The 21223-nt window shown below is 54.0% G+C and overlaps 2 protein-coding genes across 2 annotated transcripts; both read right to left on the bottom strand.

Annotated features, from left to right (window-relative positions):
- Positions 1-2795: 2795 nt before the first annotated feature.
- Positions 2796-7752, bottom strand: LOC142061363 (protocadherin gamma-A12-like). The gene has a single exon (XM_075102308.1). The coding sequence runs from the start codon at positions 7678-7680 to the stop codon at positions 5200-5202; it is 2481 nt and encodes an 826-aa protein (XP_074958409.1). The 5' UTR covers positions 7681-7752; the 3' UTR covers positions 2796-5199.
- Positions 7753-9633: 1881 nt separating this feature from the next.
- On the bottom strand, positions 9634-18572 carry LOC142061293 (uncharacterized). Its single transcript, XM_075102127.1, has 3 exons — positions 15884-18572; positions 12972-13027; positions 9634-12566 (listed from the first exon to the last, which is right to left on the bottom strand). The coding sequence occupies exons 1-3, from the start codon at positions 18323-18325 to the stop codon at positions 9812-9814; spliced, it is 5253 nt and encodes a 1750-aa protein (XP_074958228.1). The 5' UTR covers positions 18326-18572; the 3' UTR covers positions 9634-9811.
- Positions 18573-21223: the final 2651 nt, after the last annotated feature.

Here is a 21223-nt window from a genome sequence, read left to right on the forward strand (position 1 = left end):
TCACGACGGAAGAACTACCATTGCCTTGTAGAACAAGGAATCCACAATCACAGCATGAATGGCAACAGGCCTTGGCACCAGGCGAGACGTGCAAGCCTTGCTCAGCCAAGGTCTCATTGGTCCATGTATTTTCCTGGTTGGGAGCCAGCTTCTCACCCTCCTTGCTCTGCATTCACAGCCTTTAGTTGCACCACGGACAATATCCAATATTTTGGCCATATGTCAACCACAGGCAAAAGAGCATTTCATTCAGTGACATTCAGGGGAACAGAGCTATATCCAAGTCTTTGTCTTGGCAGCTGAGCACCTCAGGTTACAGATGGAAACTGGTTTCCAGCCCAGCAATTAGAAGAGATCTTGTAATGCTTTAAGGGTTACCAGCCACAACGAGGACCAGCTTTAGACCTGGACAAAAAACAAACCAAGGCAAAAATGGGCAACATGAAGTGAAGGCAACATAGCTTTTCAGATTATGTCAACGGAAGTAGTTACACAGGAAGGTCCCCAGGAAGGGTATCTAGGTGGTAAGAAGCCCACAGGAGCCTCACAGAGGTGCTCACAAGAAAGACCGTAGCCACAGTTCCTCAAAGTAAATTCTATGGACAATAGAAAAGAGGAAAATACACAGAACCACAACTTGGGCCCCAGAGAACAACTAGCAGAAACGGAAATTTTGCGCCATCTTTACATCTTTTGGAGATTTCTAAGTATACCACAGCACACTTTTTCACCTGCCCTATCTCTGGACAGACAGAAGCTTTCACCCCACCTAAACATCACACAACAGGAAAGCTACCTTTGCAGCCACATACCACTGAAAGTAAACTTGCACACACAACTTCTCCTTACTGAGAACAAGGATCACAACACGAACGCATGCAAAGAGATTTCTGTGCTCCTCACATCACTTTGAAGAAACGTAAAATGTTCTCAAGTGCACAAGCGATATGCAGATCCGATAAAGATTTAGTCATAAAAGTTTCATGTCAAAGACACCATCATCCTTCTTCAGCACATGGGCAACATGGACACCTCCAGGCTCATATTCAGAAGGCCAGCAATGAATGCTGAGAATTTTCAAAACACATGCCATGTCTCCACCAGCACCTCCTCACACACAGCACGCCCAAGACTCTTCTCATACCCTTCACAGCTCCCATGGTTGTCAGTGATCATCATACTTTGCAGATACTCCACTGAAACAAAAGATGCACAAACAACTTCTCCTTACCATAGATAACACTTGACTTCTCAGCATGTGTATGTGACAAGCAAGAGCATTTCTTCCAGTGACATTTTAAGGAAAAACATCTATGAATGTCTTGCTCTTCACAGCTGTAAACATAAAGGGTACACAGAGGAGGGTCAGGCAAACATAACAGATGTGTTCTTCCACACATGTGCTCTTCCCAAAGTTCCCATTATGGCACCTGTGATTAAGTACAGAATTACGCTATTAGTTAAGAATTGATGACAACCTGCAAACACAAGGGAAATCCTCCCAGGGCTCTCAGTGCAGGTGAAAAAATATGTCTTCTAGCCAAATGTCTCTGGGAAGGTGAAACTCACATTGGATAATGCTACAGCTGGGCGCTGAGCAGGAAAAGGAGAAAATCATCTCTCTTCTGTCCTTCAACAGCCCCTCACAAACAGCTCCCATGACTCGCATCTCCAGCCCTTCACAACTTGCACAGTATTCTTTGACCCTCATTTTTCACAAGCTGTTGTCATCAAACACCCAGTCGCCCACACCATTCCTCTTCAACAGGCACCACTATCACACCATGGACTTCACAGAGGTTTCTCTACACCTCCATACAAAGAAGGAAGATACATTTCTCTGCTCGCTACTCTTCTGGGAAGAAACATCAAGGGTAGAGAAGCAAGAGACGAGCGGTCCTCCAGGAGAGACTGGGTCAGTGAACAGCTACTGCAGAGGGGGAATATCCTTGTCCTTACGTCTCCCCCCACACCTTGAGTCTCTCCCAGTCTGCCCTCATTTGAGAGGTGATATTGCCATAGCATGTATTTTCAAGCCAAGGCACATCGAGGTCCTCTGCCAGTAAAACTACCTTAAAGACAGGGAATCAGCAAAACACCTCTCCTGTTCCCTCCGGTAGCCCTTCACACACAGCCACCCAGAGACTTTCTCAAAGAGCCACAACTTTTATGACTCTCTTTCGACTTCATAACAGGCAGAAAGACTTCATCAAGCCACCAGTTGCTGCCCAGCCCATTCCTCCACCTGGTGCACAGGGATGGCAGCATGGACCAATGCAAAGACATTTCATTGCTCACCATGTTATCATGGAGAAACATAAAGGCTGAGAAGAGTAGAAACAATGAGCAGCTGTGTTATACACGGGGCCATGAACATTGTCTTTCTCATCCTACTCAAACACAATTGCTATCAGGAAGACATCAGACCCTGCTAATAATGCAAACTTCCACTTGCTAACAACGTCATACATCTAGTCAAGGAACCAATACTGACTGGAAAGGAGTATTACACACGTCAGGAGATAAAATGGGACATCACCTGGTGTTTCATAAATCACAAATACCGACTCACTCTGCAATGCAGTATTTGCTGAAAACAAACAAACAAACAAAAAAACACAAACACCCAACAGCTGCAGTTTCAACTGCAAAATCACTGTCCAGAAATGGGAGAAAGGAACCGCCACCTTCCAAGAAAAAAAGCCCAAAAGAAAGTGTAGTTTAAACGGTGAAGAAACGCTATGTCACAATGTTCTAGGGAGATACAGATGGATAAAGGAGGTTTCACACAGGAATTATAAGCCATTTTGCACATGAATCGTCATTCCAGGTACACAGTAACGCTCAAATACTTTATTATCAAAGGACTGCCATTGCCTTTCAGGATAGCGAACCTAGGATCATAACATAAATGGCACAGGTCTTGGCACCAGGCATGAAAGCAAACCACTGCCCAGCCAAAAGCACGTTGACCCACCTATCATCATGGGGTGGAAGCCAGCCTCGCACCCTCCTTGCTCAGCCTTCACAGCCAAGAGTTGAACCATGGAAAACACCCAACTTTTGGCCATGTATCAGCCACAGGGAAAAGAGCATATAATTCAGAGACCTTTTAGGGAAACAGAAGTCTATCAAATTCTTTGTCTTGGTAGCTGTACACTTGCAAAGTATCGACAGAAACTGCTCCATCTGCCTGATAACTTTAACAGATCTCTACCTTTAAGGACTGTCAGAGAAACGGAGGCCCAGTCTTAGAACATGAGAGAAACAAAGAAGGAATTTGAAACCCACAGAAGTGATGGAATCATAACTTAACATTTCAGATCATGTCAGTTGTAGCATGTACACAAGAGGAGTATCTAGTTGGTAAAAGTACAGGGGAGGATCACACAGGAGTTTACACCAAAGGCCGTAGCCACAGTTCTCAAAGTCATTTCTTTGGATAATAATAAAAGGAAACTGCACAGGACCACAACTACGGGACCCATATGGGTCACTGAAAGACATGATGTGCACACAGCTTCTCCTTATGGAGAACAAGGGTCACAACACAAATCCATATATAAAGATATCTCTGCTCATGACAGTCATCTGAAGAAACACAGAATGTCCTAAAGAGCATAAGTGACACGCATCTTGGTGAAAGACTCAGTCATCAGTATCAGCTCAAAGACAGCATCTTGCTCATGGCCACTTTGGAATATTTGTGACTGCAACCGTTAATCCAATGTTTACATCTACGCCCAATAACTCCCATTCGCAGGAAAAGCCACATTGGACACGATAGTGGTAACTTCCTCACACGTGCCTCAAATAGCAAGCCCCAAACCCAGAAAATCCTGGCAAAAACACCATCCCGCATCATGCATTTATACCAGTTGTAATACCAACAAAACATCAGCAGTTACCTCATACGAGCAAGAGCCAACAATAACATCTGAAGGTTGGTCAAGGCTGGGAAAAGCTTTCTACAACCACGATGAAACTCTACATCACAGACTTACAAGGGTATATCCCTGGAAAATGACATTTCACACCGCAGATACTAGGAGGGGTACCCCTGTGTCACGTTTGCACTTCCATGGCTATTGCTTGCAGACAAACTCCTCAGAGGATTGCCGCCCCTTTCAGGATGTAGGTAAGTGGCAGAGGCCTTGGCACTAGGCCTGATGTTAAAGCACTGCCAGCCAGAGGGAGCATTCAACCTGCTCTTCTCCTACCTCAAGGCCAGTCTCCCATCCATGTTGCGCTGACTGCTTGCCAGGTGTACGTGACGAGAAAAAGCATTTCTTCCAGAGACATTTTCAGGCATGTGGTCAGACGCGGAGGCCCACTTTACCTCATCAGGAAAAGCAAGGCAAGAATTTAACTATCATTCACAGGGAACACCATGCAATATGAAAGAAAACTGATGGACCTACAGCTTGGCCAGTTTGAGTCCAAGCAAGGTGATATCCAAAAGTAAGACACCTTCAGACTAATTTTCAGATAGCCAGCAATAAACCCCGGGAACCAAAAAAACACATGACATGTCTCTACCAGCATCACTTCACACACAGCACCCACCAGACGCTCCTCAAAGCCTCACACCTCCCATGGTTGTCAGTGATCTTCATCAGTTGCAGGTAGATGCCATCGAAACAAAAGATGTTTTAAGCAAACACCTCCAACAATGTTTTTCCCATGAAAACGAGCAAGGCAAGACGTTAAAACATGCACAGTTGAAAGGATCATAACATCCTCTTCTAGATGATGGCATTCAGAGTAGACACATAATTAAGGTATTTAGTAGGCAACCAAAACACGGTTGGCTCCTCCCAAAGCTCCCATTATGGCACTTCTCATAAGTACATAGTTCATCTGTTAATTAAGAACAACACATCAACCCGCAAACACACAGGAAGAACCTCGCAGAGCTCCCATGACAGCCAGAATAATGTGTCTCAGGCCAAGATTGCTTGGGAAAAGGAAACTCACATTGCAGGAAACTAGAGCTGGGCACTGGACAGGGAAAGGAGCAAATCGTACCTCTTCTGTAATTCAACAGCTCTGCATGCAGAGCTTCCACAGTTCTCTTCTCCAACACTTCACAACCTGCCCGGTGTTCTTTCACCCTCACAATCTGAAAGAGCATCTTAGCTACGCCTCGCCTGCCCTGCGCGCATAGAGAAAAGGTAACGGAAAGAGAAAAAATGCAGCCTACCAAGAAAGGAAAGGCAGGAAAGTCTCGCTAGAGGAACTCACCGGGGCAGGGGCGGGGTCCGCGAGGCGGGCGCCGGCAGCGTCCTCCCCGAGCAGCGGCGCGGGCTCGTCGGGCGGCGGCCGGGCCGGGAGGGTGTCGCAGCAGCTGCCGCCCGACAAGCGGAGCTGGCTCTTGCGTGAGTCGGCGGTGAGCGACACCTCGTGCGAGTAGGAGTGCAGGAAGGCGCGGACGCCGTCGATGCCCACGAAGTGCGAGGCCGGGACGCCGCGCAAGGCGCCGCTGCCCGCCGCCCGCAGCTGCGAGCGGCGCCAGCGCCGCAGGCGCAGCGCCAGCAGCAGCAGCAGGAAGGCGAGGAAGAGGCAGGACACGGCCGCCACGGCCACCACCAGCCACCGGGTCAGGCTGCCGGCCGGCTCCCCCGCCGCCGCCGCCGCCGCGCTGCCCAGCTCCGACAGCAGCTCGGCCACGCTCTCGGCCAGCACCACCGTCAGCGTGGCCGTGGCCGACAGCGCCGGCCGCCCGTGGTCCTTCACCACCACCACCAGGCTCTGCCGCGCCGCGTCGCGGGCCAGCGGGAAGCGCGCCGTCCGCACCTCGCCGCTGTGCAGCCCCACGCGGAACAGCCCCGGCTCCGTCGCCTTGGCCAGCTCGTACGACAGCCACGCGTTCTGCCCCGCGTCCGCGTCCACCGCCACCACCTTGGCCACCAGCGCCCCGGGCTCGGCCGAGCGCGGCGCCAGCTCCACGCCCGCCCAGCCCGCGCCCGGCGCCGCCGCCGGCGGCGGGTACAGCACCTGCGGCGCGTTGTCGTTCTCGTCCACGATCACGAGCCGCACCGACACGTTGCTGCTCAGCGGCGGCGCGCCGCCGTCCTCCGCCCGCACCCACAGCCCCACCTCGCGCACCTCCTCGTAGTCGAACGGGCGCAGCGCGTACAGCGCGCCCGTCTCCGCCTGCACCGACACGTACGACGAGAGCGGCGCGCCCCGCACCCGCCCCTCCGACAGCCGGTACCGCACGCGCGCGTTCTGCCCCCAGTCCGCGTCCGCCGCCCGCACCGTCAGCACCAGCGCGCCCGCCGCGTTGTTCTCGGGCAGACGGGCGCTGTAGCGCGCCTCCGCGAACACCGGCGCGTTGTCGTTCACGTCCAGCACCCGCAGCGCCAGCACCGCGCTGCTCCACAGCGCCGGCGACCCGCCGTCCGCCGCCCGCACCGTCACGTTGTACTCCGACACCTCCTCGCGGTCCAGCTCTCTCGCCGTCACCACGCTGTAGTAGCTGCCACGTGAGCTCCTCAGCTGGAAAGGCACGCCCCCGTCCACCGAGCACCGCACCTCCCCGTTCGGCCCCGAGTCCCGGTCCTGCACGTGCACCAGGGCCACCACCGTCCCCGACGGCGCGTCCTCAGAGATCTCGCGCAGCGCTGACGACACTGTCAGTTCGGGCGCGTTGTCATTCACGTCTGTCACCGTGATCACGACTTTTGCCGTGTCGGAAAGGCCCCCGCCGTCTCGTGCCTGCACCTCCATTTCGTACGAACCACCTTCCTCAAAGTCCAGACTGTCCTTAACGGATATTTCTCCTGTCTCAGAGTCCAGGTGAAAAATTTCGGGTGCTTGGTCTGAAGCTTTATGAAAACTGTATTTCACGTGCCCGTTCGTCCCCTCGTCGGCATCGGTGGCCGTGAGGGTGACGAGGGCGGAGCCCACGGGCACGTCTTCCGGCACGCGCACCGTGTACTCCGCCTGGCTGAAGGCGGGCGCGTTGTCGTTCGCGTCCAGCACCGCCACGCGGATCCGCGCCGTGCCCGTCCGCGCCGGCTCTCCGCCGTCGCTCGCCCTCAGCACCAGCTCGTGAAACGCCGCCGCCTCCCGGTCCAGCGCCTTCGCCAGCACCAGCTCGGGACGCTCATCCCCGCCGGCGCCCGCCTGCACGGCCAGCGAGAAGTGCTCGTCGCCGCTCAGCTCGTACCTCTGCACGCCATTCGGTCCCGCGTCCGGATCCTGCGCGTCTCGCAGGGGAAACCGCGACCCCGGGGCTGTCGTCTCGCTCAGTCGCAGATCCGTTTCTGCCTCTCGGAAGCTGGGCGCGTTGTCGTTTATGTCCATGATCTCCACTTCGATTTCATACACCTGCATTTCCCCCTCCGCTATCACCTCACAGCGCAGAATGCATTTCTCCACCAGCCGGCACAGCTGCTCTCTGTCTATCCTCTCCGCCGTCACTAAATGTCCCGTCTTCCCGTGCAGAGCGAAATACTGCGTCCTACCTCTGTCCAAGACGCGGACGCCGCGGTGTCGGAGCGCCGGCAGCTCCAGCCCCAGGTCCTTGCCCACGTCGCCCACGAACGAGCCCTTCGGCACCTCCTCGGGAACCGAGTAGCGCAGCTGCCCCCACGCCGCCTCCCACGCCGCCGCCAGCACGCACCACAGCAGGGCTCGCTCCCGCCGGCCCCGCCGCCTCCCCGCCGCGCACATCGCCGCCGCCGCACTGCCGCCGCACCGCCCGCCGATCCCGCTCCGGCTCCGGCTTCGGTTCGCCGCTCCCGGCCCCTCCGCCCCGCTGCAGCACGGCTCCGCGCCGCTGGGACGCTCGCAGACCGCCCGGCCGCCGAGCCAGCCAGCCAGCGAGCCGGGCCGCAGCGGGCGGGGCTGCCTGCAGCGCCCCGGCCTTCCTCTCGCTCCTCCTCGGTCAACAGCGGCGCCCGCAGCCTCCTCCCGGCACTGCAGGCACCCACCGCTGCCCAGCGCCGCCCGCCCCGCCTTTCCCACGGGCGACTCGCGGGGGCGAGACCCTCATGGACACGGAGGCATCGGTGATCTCCTGCCTTGCCTTCTCTCGAGCCGATCTCTTCTTTGATCCTCGAGGCGATCGCAACCACAAAGAAGTAACACGCCTCCCGTTTGCGTGGTATTTCTATCTCACGGGAAAACGACTTGCTAATGCCCATATATGTGAAGTAAAATATTTTTTCGTACTATGATGTGCAGAATATTGTCAGTCTTGCCCTAGTCCAAAAGCACACTCTCTATCACGACCTGTCTAGCTTCAATGCATACCAAAACGCTTTCGGAAATACAAAGTGTTATTCAAATCCGCCCCACGGCAAAACAAAGATATCAGAGTCATTAACAGAAGGAGCTCGGTGCTTCAGTCCATACGGAATACGCTCAATTTAAGTACACCACGACCATGGGCTCGGGGATTTCTCCGTAAGAGACATTCCTGTTCTCACGCGGTACAGGAGAGGTGGGGAAGACACCCCTGTTACTCGAAAATCTTCTCGGCTTAATCCGCTTTCATGCTGTAGCTCACTCGATCACTTCGCACTGACTGTACTCCAACTGCCCGGGAGGCAGGAAGCACCCGCAGTGAACCTGCCCAGAATCATCTCCTCGGCTCCCGCCAACTGCGGGGGAAATGCCTTTGCGAGTACAGCAAGAAGAAAAACAGGTAGATCCGCCTGTGCTCCAGTGCCCGGCCTGTGTCCCACAACAGCACAATGGGGGTGACGGCACCACACAACATGCTGGGGTTGAACCAAGTTTTTCTTGTGCTGTAAGAGAACTACCCCCTTGAAAGAAGAGGTATTGTCTATGTTTAGTTAGCGTGAATCCAGATTCCTGTTTTCTTTTGGTTTTTGATCAAACATTGTTTGATGTTTTCATGTTTAACCTAAGGTGAGAGAAAGGAAAGCTTGGCCATTTAATCAAGCACTAACGTTCCTTTTAGAAGAAAATAAAGGAGAGTTGGCAAGAGAAAATAGCCTTGAATTGTCCTTACAACAATGCGCGTGTAAACGAGACCATATATGGACAAAAAGGGTTAGGGTAGTTCATCTGTAAAGACCATCAAGGACCCCCGAAGGGAGGAAGACATGGGCAGAAGGATCTGAAGCAGAGCCAAGAGTAGTGACTGAATGCCATTACGCAACGTATGTCGATTATAACCTACGTAGATTATAATGAATATATAGGCAGAAAACGTATCAATAGGCAGAAAGTGTATGAATTTATTGTATAAATATAAGGAAGGAGCTAGCTCCGGGGTGGGTGATTTGTGGAAAACCACCGAGCACCCAGACTTGTGCAACCCTGAAATAAATGAGCAATGTCTCTCCTGAGTGTGTGACCATTGACACATTGCACAGCGGGCGATGAAGCTGTTTTTCAGAGAACAGTGCGCTCATTTTCCCGATACACATTTATAGAATCAAGTAATTCCGTAGACCCAGGAAGTGACTTTCCCTTTCCCAGAAATCACTGTGATGGTTTCATGCCTGCTAGAAAGTATCGTTCTAACTGTGTAATACTCATGCAGGTGACTCTCTGGGAAAAGGGGACAGGAAAAGAAAGCAGGCTCCAAAATACTACTCGCGATTATTTGTTCACGCACCACCAGCGGATCTCTACACAGTAAGGATGGTTTTCAGCAGTACTAACGCATGTGAGGTTAGACAACGCGAGAGCTGTAGACAGAACCCTCTCCGGTGAACCCGAACCTGTGATCACCAAAGAGTGCGGCAGCTAACTGCCTGCTCTTAGGGGAAGGGAGTTAGGCCGATCTTTCTTGCACTCCTTCACGGAGACACGGATCAGCACTCCCCAGTCACGCCACCCGGGGAAAGACAGGGGGAAAGGAACGACGGTTCAGTGGGGCTCGAGGAGAACAGCGAGAGAGCGCGGGCTTACAGACCTGCGTTGCGCCGGGGTCCGCGGGCGGCTCTCCCGCGCCGGCGCTGCTGCTCGGGCTCCGCTTCCCGCAGGGCTCCCCGCCGAGAAGCTCCTCCGCCGGCAGGCTGGGCAGCGGCGGCGGCGGCGGCGGCGGCGGCAGCCAAGGGCCCTCGGCGGCGGCGCGTCCCGGCGCCACGCACAGGTTGTAGGAGTAGGGCAAGGTGCCCTCGCAGAAGTCGGCAGGGAAGGCGGCGGCGCCGGCCACGGAGAAGCGCTGCGCGCCCAGGCAGCGCAGGACGGCGGGCGGCCCGGCCCGGCGCACCCGCGCCACGGCGGCCAGCGCCACGCTCAGCAGGAACAGGGCGGAGAGGAGCGCCAGCGCCAGCACCAGGTAGAACTGCAGCTCCGCCGGCGAGTCGGCGCCCGCCGCCCGCTCGCTCAGCTCCGGCAGCGCCTCCTGCAAGCTCTCGGCCAGCACCACGTGCAGCGTGGCCGTGGCCGACAGCGCCGGCTGCCCGTGGTCCTTCACCACCGCCACCAGCCGCTGCTTCGCCGCGTCCCTCTCCGACACGGCCCGCGCCGTCCGCACCTCGCCGCTGTGCAGCCCCACGCGGAACAGCGCCGGCTCCGGCGCCTGCACCAGCTCGTACGACAGCCACGCGTTGCGCCCCGCGTCTGCGTCCACCGCCACCACCTTGGCCACCAGGTACCCGGCCTCGGCCGACCGCGGCACCACCTCGAACGGCACCGCCCCCGCGCCCGCCCCCGCGCCCGCCCCCGCGCCCGCCGCCGGCCACAGCACCCGCGGCGCGTTGTCGTTGCGGTCCAGCACGAAGACGCGCACCGTCGCCGTCGAGCTCCGCGCCGGCGACCCGCCGTCCTGCGCCCGCACCGCCACCGCGAACTCGCGGCACTGCTCGTAGTCGAAGGAGCGCTGCGCGAACAGCGCGCCCGTCTCCGCCTCCACCGACACGTACGGCGACGCGCCCGCGCTGCCGCCCGCCAGCCGGTAGCTCACGCGCCCGTTGGCGCCCGCGTCCGCGTCCCGCGCGCGCACCCGCACCACCGGCGCGCCCGCCGCGTTGTTCTCCGCCACGTAGGCGCTGTAGGCGGCCTCCTCGAACACCGGCGCGTTGTCGTTCACGTCCGACACCTCCAGCACCAGCGCCGCGCGGCTGGAGAGCGCCGGGCTGCCCTGGTCCCTGGCAGTAATGGTGATGTTGTAAGCGGAGATATTTTCTCTGTCAAGGGCACTAGATATTGTTAGTTTATAGGTGTTTTCTGAAGACGGTTCTAGTCTGAAAGGCAAATCACCATCGATGTTGCAGCTCACTTTTCCGTTATTCCCTGAGTCTCTGTCACGGACATTGATTACAGCTACAGCTGTGCTCGGGACTGAGTCTTCTGGTATCGGGTTCACGATAGGCAGTAGGGAAAGTGTTGGCGCATTGTCGTTCTCGTCTACAATGTCTATGTGCACTTTGGCGTGAGTGCTTAGCCCGCCGCCGTCCTTGCCTTCAACAATCGCTTCGTAATATTTACCCTCTTCATAATCTAAGGGGCCTGTAACCTTTACGTCCCCTGTCCCGGAGTCCAGGGTGAAGAGCTGGCGAGCACTGTTTGCTATATCACTGAAAGAGTAGATAATTTCTGCATTTGTACCTTCGTCGTCGTCAGTAGCTTTCACCTGAAAAGCTAAGGAGCCCTCTGGAAGGTTTTCCAGCAGTCGAACCTTGTAGACCTCTTTGGTGAATACCGGCGGGTTGTCATTTGCATCGGTCACGTTAATCTTAATCTGGGTGGTCCCGGATCGGACTGGATCCCCGCCATCCACCGCCGTCAGTGTCAAATAGTGCTGTGTCTGTTTTTCTCGATCTAAGCTTTTCTCCAGTACCAGTTCCACGTGTTTCGTCCCATCAGGACTCTCCCTCGCTACAAGGGAGAAGAGCGGTTGCGGGGTAAGTTGATAGTTTTGTAATGAGTTCACTCCGACGTCGGGGTCTCTGCCACTGCCCAGTGGGAACCGGGCCCCGGGAGGCGTGGATTCGATCATTTCTATGGCAACAAAATCTCTATCAAACCGCGGCGAATTGTCATTAATATCCTCGATAGTAACGCTTACATGAAATAAATTGAAAGGCTTTTCCACGACTGCCTCCAAACTGAGGACACAGGGCGACACGGCCCCGCAAATGCCCTCTCGGTCAATCCTCTCCTTTACCCGCAGATTTGTATTATCTTCCCCGAGATAGAAGTATTGCTTTTCGTCACCAGAGACTATCCTCAGCTTGCGTGCGGGCAGGTCCGCCGGGCTCAGCCCCAGGTCCCGCGCCAGCGGCCCCACCAGCGAGCCTCTGCCCAGCTCCTCGGGGATGGCGTAGCGGATCCGCTCCGCCGCCGCCCGGCAGCACACCAGCAGCAGCACTGCCAACAGCGCGACCCTCCCGGCGGCTGCCCGGCCCCGCGCTGCCCGTCGAACCTCCATTCTCTGCTTTGCTGAAGCGTGTTCTGCAGACCGTCTTAAATAAGGCTTTTCGAGTACTGGAGAGAAATAAATATATGAAATCCCGGTTGCCGATTGGAGGACGGGCTGTGTCGGGCAATTCCTGCTCTTCGCTCTGCTCCTTGCGGAGCTGCACTGCGCGGTCGGCGGGGCCGGGGAGGAGCCGACGGTGGAGCCGCTTCTCCGTCTTAGCCAACAGTGACACCCTGAGTCCGTGCCTGAGAACCGCAGCGTCCGAGAGGAAAAGAACAACCCCTAAGGTCCTGCCGGACACGTCCTTAAATCGCACGCACACGCAGGTGGGAAATTACAGACGTTGTCAGTAGTGCGAAACAAAAAATTGTATCTGTGCTGAAACGGTGCATATAGGAATTCCCATTTTCTGAATTTCTTACAAGTATTCTGCAAGACAAATCCTACCCCATTGCTCGGAGGATGTGGGGCAGGATCTCTATCTCTGCCCCACAGTGACCTTGCTGGTCTCTAGGGTGAGGAAGCGGGCGTGTCCCCACTGTTATCACCTCACCGTCGTGAGAGTAATGGAAGGATGGATGAATGCTGAAGCACTGCTCGTAGATAGTGGGTTTTTTACCGATAGTTGGGCGATCCCGAGCCAGCACACAGCTTTCCCACTTTGAACGGCGATCGCTGATGGACGAGCACAGCCGAGAATCCCGGGCACTGAGAAAACCACAGCCGTCACACCAAACCTACAGGATCCCATCTCTCGACATCACCGTATCAGTGCCATACAACCCAACCCTGAATTTCTTTTGTCTGTGTCTCTGACAAATCACTTCCTCATCTCCTAAGCCGGCCATTACTGCAGCGGGTCTCAAACTTTAAGAATATTTTCTGGTAAATTCCAACGGCGGTTACTGTTGCTTGAACAAGCTGTTGAAGAAACTTAACTAACATTGTATTAGGCCAAGATGTTATTCATATGTGTTAAAACTAAAGGACACTAAACTATCTTTAATTAGAAAACCAAACATTCAGTATCCTTGGAGAAGGACTGAGAGACTCATTAAAGGGAAAGCTCCCACCTCAGCCGGGTGATAAAGTACGAAGTCAGTATCCTTTAACCAAGGACATCCCGGGGCAATTAGACCTTAAGAAGAATAACTAATCAGGATGTTTTATGTATGTTGCCAACTTGGTAAGAACTAAGTGTCCTTTGGGTGAACCATCCTCATTATAATACTAAAAATCACGCCCACTGAGGAGAAAGCCCGCTACTCAAATGAGCCCCTTATTCTCTAAGCATGCGTAATAAATTTAAAAGGAGCTGTACCTTTAAGATGAAGTGAGAAAGAAACCAACAAATCACCTGCGGGGCGTGATATTACATGTTACTAACACATTTCACTGCATAAATACCTACTGCTACTACTACTGCTACTATTTTGACCCGGTGTGCTTGATTTGTGGGAAACCACCGAGCACCTAGGCTTGCGCAACCCTGAAATAAATGAGCAATGTCTCTCCTGCGTCCGTGATTATTGGCTTATCGCACACCGGGCGCTTTTCGGGCAACAAAGCCACGAGGAAACAGACAGATCCTACCCTTCTGAAAAGCAGTTGTGTCTCACCTATACCTTAAAATCTCGTCTTTCTTACAGCGAAGAAAAAAAAAACCCGAAGGAGGAGGGCTGTATCACCACAGCCCCTTATGCAGACTACAAGAATGGCTAGAAAATCCTCCACGCTACCTAGTTGGTCTCGCATATACACCAAATCTGAGTCACTGTAGATGCCAATGTGAAAACCTCCTCCCCTTCTCAGTAAGGTGTCGTTAGAAAATATGTTTTCCTGCCAACTCTGGCCATTCATCCAGTGGAGGACAATTTATTTTCATCCAGCTGCACCTATACACAACTCACAGTAACAAATTAATAACCTATCAGAACGAGAAGTTGGTTGGAATTCGTAGTGTACCAAGCATGTGGGCGTCTCTATATGAGGTCAAGAGAAGGATGTGGATATTCAGCTAGGGACGAGCAGACTCTGTGAAACATGTCGAGGTCAATTCGCTGCCTCCTATATGGCGAGAATAGCCAATCGCAACCCCCACATGCTTTCACGCACAGATCCCTGTTGGCAAGGAAATATTGATGAATCCTAGTTCCAGGATTTTCTCTTCCCCCTTGTACCTGAGCCTGCGGGCCGCAGCACAGTTAAGTCCTAGGAGGACACAGCCAAGAACCAGCCTGCATCAGAGAGGGAAACATTTTCTTTCCTCATCTATGTCGCATGTGAGTTTGGTATGATGGATGGCAGCAGAAAGGAGTAACGACCACAAGGTTAGTTAATGTAAAGCATAAGGTTGTATCTCAGCTTACATTCCCACTACGCACAAAAGCACCTGTACAAAGTCACAAGATTTTGGCACGATCTAGGATTGGCACAGAAAAAATCTGTGCAGTCCTTCATCCACATTTAGTATGAACCTTAGAGTATGATTTTCTCTCAACTTGAAAGCAGCCATTTTTATGTGCCACAAGTTTATTTTGTTTAAAATGCAACGATACAATGTATCACCAGCTTAGATAGCAGAATAACAAACAATAGATCAAAGTAATATTATTCATTAATTGTATTTCTGAAGTCCTAAAACCCTGTTAAACCATGGTGAAAGACTGGTAAAGGGGGAAATAAAGCAGGCCGCTTCCTAGACTGCCTGTTTGGTAGATGTACTTTCAGAACAGAATAGCGTGTTTGGCAGGAAAAAGTCTTTTAATGTAATAAGGAAACCAAGGAGTAAAATATTTTATATACTCAGATTAACTTGCATTCCGAAATTAGACACACAATGAAGAGACTGTGATAACTCGTACTTAATTTTAAAATATCTCCTACCTGTGTTCTACGAAATATACTCTATTTCGATGTCTATGCCTATACACTATTTGACAATTACATTATTATCGAATCCAAAAGTGAAGTGAGTAAGCTCAGCAGTGGGAAAAATCTCGATAGGATATCAGAGGAATCTTTCACCATGTAATAAGAATCCATTCACAGAACTTGAGTGTCCTTATGTGGGATTGACTAATTCGTTTCCTAAAACTGGATTTCTAAGTAACCTGGGACTTTAGGGATGTTGGCTTTCGGGCTATAACGTTGCCCAATTCTACCAGCATTTGAAAGCTAATAAGGGGATGGCAATGCAATTCTGGGAACCGGGTGCTAGACAGTACTTAAAGATATTTCAAGAAAGTGTCAGAGGGAGACGTAGGGATCAAAATTTCCTTGTGTGGTTGCACATGCAACAGGTCCTTCCAGCCTTAGAGAGAGCTATATACGATGAGCTCTGCCCAGCCAGTACAGAACGGGGCATATAAAACACAAAACAGACGTTGAGGAGGTGACATTCACGAGCTGGCTACCGTTGCAAAAAGTGACTTCCAAGACTGCGAACCCTGCACTTTAAAATGTCCATGGCTAATCCAAGAATCCTAAAGTGCCAGGTATGTAAAGGAAAGTTAAAAGAAGTTAACGTACCTGAAAGGAAATTTGGCCATTATTCTCGGCAATGTGATCCTCTGCAGGGACAAGAACACCTGAAGACTCGGCCAGCGGCCGGGCCGGGAGGGTGTCGCAGCAGCTGCCGCCCGACAAGCGGAGCTGGCTCTTGCGCGAGTCGGCGGTGAGCGACACCTCGTGCGAGTAGGAGTGCAGGAAGGCGCGGACGCCGTCGATGCCCACGAAGTGCGAGGCCGGGACGCCGCGCAAGGCGCCGCTGCCCGCCGCCAGCAGCTGCGAGCGGCGCCAGCGCCGCAGGCGCAGCGCCAGCAGCAGCAGCAGGAAGGCGAGGAAGAGGCAGGACACGGCCGCCACGGCCACCACCAGCCACCGCGTCAGGCTGCCGGCCGGCTCCCCCGCCGCCGCCGCCGCCGCCGCCGCGCTGCCCAGCTCCGACAGCAGCTCGGCCACGCTCTCGGCCAGCACCACCGTCAGCGTGGCCGTGGCCGACAGCGCCGGCCGCCCGTGGTCCTTCACCACCACCACCAGGCTCTGCCGCGCCGCGTCGCGGGCCAGCGGGAAGCGCGCCGTCCGCACCTCGCCGCTGTGCAGCCCCACGCGGAACAGCCCCGGCTCCGTCGCCTTGGCCAGCTCGTACGACAGCCACGCGTTCTGCCCCGCGTCCGCGTCCACCGCCACCACCTTGGCCACCAGCGCCCCGGGCTCGGCCGAGCGCGGCGCCAGCTCCACGCCCGCCCAGCCCGCGCCCGGCGCCGCCGCCGGCGGCGGGTACAGCACCTGCGGCGCGTTGTCGTTCTCGTCCACGATCACGAGCCGCACCGACACGTTGCTGCTCAGCGGCGGCGCGCCGCCGTCCTCCGCCCGCACCCACAGCCCCACCTCGCGCACCTCCTCGTAGTCGAACGGGCGCAGCGCGTACAGCGCGCCCGTCTCCGCCTGCACCGACACGTACGACGAGAGCGGCGCGCCCCGCACCCGCCCCTCCGACAGCCGGTACCGCACGCGCGCGTTCTGCCCCCAGTCCGCGTCCGCCGCCCGCACCGTCAGCACCAGCGCGCCCGCCGCGTTGTTCTCGGGCAGACGGGCGCTGTAGCGCGCCTCCGCGAACACCGGCGCGTTGTCGTTCACGTCCAGCACCCGCAGCGCCAGCACCGCGCTGCTCCACAGCGCCGGCGACCCGCCGTCCGCCGCCCGCACCGTCACGTTGTACTCCGACACCTCCTCGCGGTCCAGCTCTCTCGCCGTCACCACGCTGTAGTAATTATCAAACGATCTCTCCAGGCGGAACGGGACGCCCCCGTCCACCGAGCACCGCACCTCCCCGTTCTCCCCGGAGTCCCTGTCTTGGACGTTGAAAATTGCAATGACTGTCCCCAGCGGTGTATCTTCTGGGACCGGACTGAACACAGACATAATGACAATCTCGGGGACGTGGTTGTTCACATCAGAAACCTTGATGAGAACCTTGCCATGGGACGAGAGTCCGCCCGCGTCCCGGGCTTGTATGTCCAATTCGTAAAACTCTTGTTCCTCGAAATTCAGCTTCTCTGTTATTCTAATTTCTCCATTTTCCGGATCCAGTTTAAAAGTCTTTTCGAATTTCTCCGGGATTTTAAAGAATGAGTACTTCACCTCGGCGTTAGGCCCCTCGTCTTTGTCAGTCGCTGTCACCTGCAACACCCTGCTTCCCACGACCAAGTCTTCTCTCACAGTCACTCTATAAACGGGTTGAGTAAATTCCGGAGCATTGTCATTTCCATCTAACACAATTATTTGGATTGTTGTCGACCCCGATTTTACAGGACTCCCTCTGTCTGTGGCTGTCAGGATTAAATTATGAGTAGCCTGCTGTTCTCGATCTAAAGATTTCACCAATATTAATTCCGGATACATCACACCATCATCTCCGTTTTTCACGTCCAAGGAGAAATAGCTGCTCTCACTACACTCGTAATTCTGTAAAGAGTTCATTCCTATATCGGGATCTTCAGCTTTCTCCAACGGGAAACGCGTGCCTAGTGCAGTATACTCGCTGATTTCTAAGACGCTGTTCCTTACAGGGAAAGTGGGCGAATTGTCATTAATATCCAGTATTTCTACCTCCCCTCTGTAAAGCTTCATCGGATTTCTTACAAGAATCTCAAAATTTAAAGTGCATTTACTAACAGCTGCGCATATCTCTTCTCTGTCCACCCGCTTCTTGGTAGATAAGTGGCCATTTTGCAAGTCCAAAAAAAAGTACTGCGTCCTACCTGTGTCCAAGACGCGGACGCCGCGGTGTCGGAGCGCCGGCAGCTCCAGCCCCAGGTCCTTGCCCACGTCGCCCACGAACGAGCCCTTCGGCACCTCCTCGGGAACCGAGTAGCGCAGCTGCCCCCACGCCGCCTCCCACGCCGCCGCCAGCACGCACCACAGCAGGGCTCGCTCCCGCCGGCCCCGCCGCCTTCTTCTCTCCGCCATTGCAAAGCCCGGCAAGCTGCCCGCTCGCCCCTCCGCCCACTGGAGCCAGCCTATGGGTACCCGCTGCCGCCGTGCTGCTCTCGTCGAGCCTTCCACCGAGCACCCTGGCCCGACTCGGCTTGCTCACACTGCGCCTCTTCGGGCTCGGACCTTGCAGCCCCGCGGCTAGCTCGCCGGCTCGCCGTTGCTCCGCCGGCCGCCGCCCACCCTTCGGCCCATCGTGAGCCAACAGCGACACTCGCAGCCACAGACAGCAACTGCAGCGCTCCAGCGCTGGGAAGCGGCCCTCCGCCTTGCCGGCCTCTCATTCCTGCTCGGCGAGCAGCGCCTGCTGCAGCCCCGCGCTTGCGAACATCCCTGATAACAGCGCTTACAGATTCACAGAACACGCCTGCATTCAGGATAGGCTCTCTGACAAGTCCTGCCCACCGCATTGCTTCATAGAATCATCGAATGGTTTGGGTTGGAAAGGACTTCCAAAGGTCTTCTAGTCCAGCTCCCCTGTAATGAGCAGGGACATATAAACTAGATCAGGCGACTGAGAGCCCCGTCCAACCTGACCCTGGACGTTTCCAGGGTTGAGGCACCTGCAGCCTCTCTGGGCAACCTGTTCCAGTGTTTCACCACCTGCATCATAAAACGTATCTTCCTTCTGTCTAGTCTAAATCTACCCTCTTTTAGATTAAAACCATTACCCCTTGTCCTATCACTACAAGCCCTATTAAAAAGTCTGTTCCCATCTTTCTTAGAAGCCACATTTAAGTACTGAAAGGCCACAGTAAGGTCTCCCCAAAGCCTTCTCTTCTGCAGGCTAAACAACCCCAACTCTCTCAGCCTTTCCTCACTGGAGAGGTGTTCCATCCCTCTGATCATTTTTGTGGCTCTCCTCTGCAACAGGTCCAACAGGCAAATGTCTTTCTAAGGGTTCCAGAGCTGGCTGCAGAACTCCAGCTGGGCTCTCACCAGAATGGAGTAGAGGGGCAGAATCACCTCTCTCAACCTGCTGGAAACCCTTCTTTTGATGCCTCCCAGGATACAATTGGCTTTCTGGGCTGTGAGTGCAGATTATCAGCTCATGTCCAGTTTTTTATCCAGTGGTACTCCCAAGTCTTTCTCTGCAGGGTTGCTTTCAATCCCTTCATCCCCCAGCCTGTTTGCCCCAACACAGGTGTAGGACCTTGTGCTTGGCCTTCTTGAACCTCATGAAGTTTTCATGGGCCCAGTTATTGAGCTTGTCCCTCTGATGGCATTCCATCCCTCAGACATGACAACCCCACCACTCAGCTAGGTGTCATCTGCAAATGCACTGGGGGTGCACTTGATCCCACTCTCTATGTCATTGCTGAAGATATTACATGGTACTAGTCCCCATATGGACCACTGAGGGACACCACTTGTCACTGATCTCCATCCAGACATTGAGCTGTTGACACCACTCTCTACATGCGACCATTCAGCCAATTCCTTATCCACCAAATAGTCCATCCATCAACGCTAATCTCTCCCATGTCAAAGGCCTTACAGAAGTACAGACAAATGAAGACAGTAACTCTTCCCTTGCCCACTGATGTAGTCACTCCATCTTAGAAGGTCACTAGGTTGGTTGGGCAAGACTTGGCCTTGGTGAAGCTTCCAATCACATCCATGAGCCTTAACATAGGTTCTAGGAGGATCTGTTCCATGATGTTCCCAGGCACAGACGTGAGGCTGACAAGTCAGTAGTTCCCAGGGTCCCCCTTTCCACCATTTTTTAAAAATTTGTGCAATGTTTCCCTTTTCCCAGTCACCAGGGACTTCACCTGACTGCCATGACTTTTCAAATAACATGGTGCTTGCCTTGGCAAGCTTGCCATGCTTGACAACTGCATCAGCCAATTCCCTCAGGACTCTGGGATGGATCTGCTCAGCTCCCATAGACTTATGTATGTTCAGGTTCCTCAGGTGGTCTTGAACCTGATCTTCTCTTACAGTGGGATGGACTTTTCTCCCCCAGTCCCTGCCTTGAGAGGTGTGGGAACAGAGGTTGCCAGTGAAGACTGAGGTAAAAAAGTTGTTGAGTACCTCAGCCTTCTCACTTGTTTTTACCAGTTTGCCAGTTGGGTTCATCAGGGGAGGTACACTTTCTTTGACCTTCCTTTTCTGTCTGACATACCTACAGAAGGCTACCTTATTGTTCTTTGCGTCCCTTGACAAGTTCAGCTGCAGCTGTGCCTTGGCCTTCCTGACTTCATTCCTACACAACCACACAACATCCTTCTGCTCCTCTCAGGATACCTGTCCCTGCTTCCACTGCCTGTGCATTTCCTTCTTGCCCTTTAGTTTGACCAGCAGGTTTTACTCAGCCATGGCAGTCTCTTGCCTTCCATTCTTGATTTCTTACACGTGGGAATCGAGAGGTCTTGTGCTCTGTGGAAGGCCTCCTTAAAGATCTGCCAGCTGTCTTCTGCTCCCTTGTCCTGAGAGCAGTTTCCCAGGCGGTCCCATTGACTAAGTCCTTAAAGAACTGGAAGTTCACTTTCCTAAAATTCAGGGTCTGTCTTTACTCTTCACCTGTCCCATAACCCTCAGGACTGTGAACTCCACATTGCATGATTGCTGCAGCCCAGACTGCCTCCAGTCTTGATGTCTTTGATTAGCTCACTTGCGTTTTTGACCAATCAGTCCAGTAATACATCCTCTCTGCTAGGGCTGCCTATTACCTGGCCTAAGAAATTATCCTTACTAAATGGCACCTCCCACTAGCACCTCAGGAAAGCTTATCAGTGTGTTCAGGCCCTCCAATACATGAAACAGCCTCTTCCTCTCATAAGGGTACAAACTGTAATAAAACATCTAGTTATGAACTGCATCAGACACCAGGACCCTTGAGTAGGAATGACCCAAGAGGCAGCTGTCTTA

This window comes from Phalacrocorax aristotelis, chromosome 8 (genome assembly GCF_949628215.1).
Source record: "Phalacrocorax aristotelis chromosome 8, bGulAri2.1, whole genome shotgun sequence".
NCBI classification, from domain to species: domain Eukaryota; kingdom Metazoa; phylum Chordata; class Aves; order Suliformes; family Phalacrocoracidae; genus Phalacrocorax; species Phalacrocorax aristotelis.

Coding starts and splice junctions, on each gene's coding strand:
- LOC142061363 (XM_075102308.1), bottom strand. CDS start 7,680: ATGTGCGCGGCGGGGAGGCGGCGGGGCCGGCGGGAGCGAGCCCTGCTG.
- LOC142061293 (XM_075102127.1), bottom strand. CDS start 18,325: ATGGCGGAGAGAAGAAGGCGGCGGGGCCGGCGGGAGCGAGCCCTGCTG. Junction 13,028..15,883: donor ATGGCCAAATTTCCTTTCAG/GTACGTTAACTT, acceptor CTCGTCCATCAG/CGATCGCCGTTCAAAGTGGG. Junction 12,567..12,971: donor TCGGGATCGCCCAACTATCG/GTAAAAAACCCA, acceptor CTGTTGGCTAAG/ACGGAGAAGCGGCTCCACCG.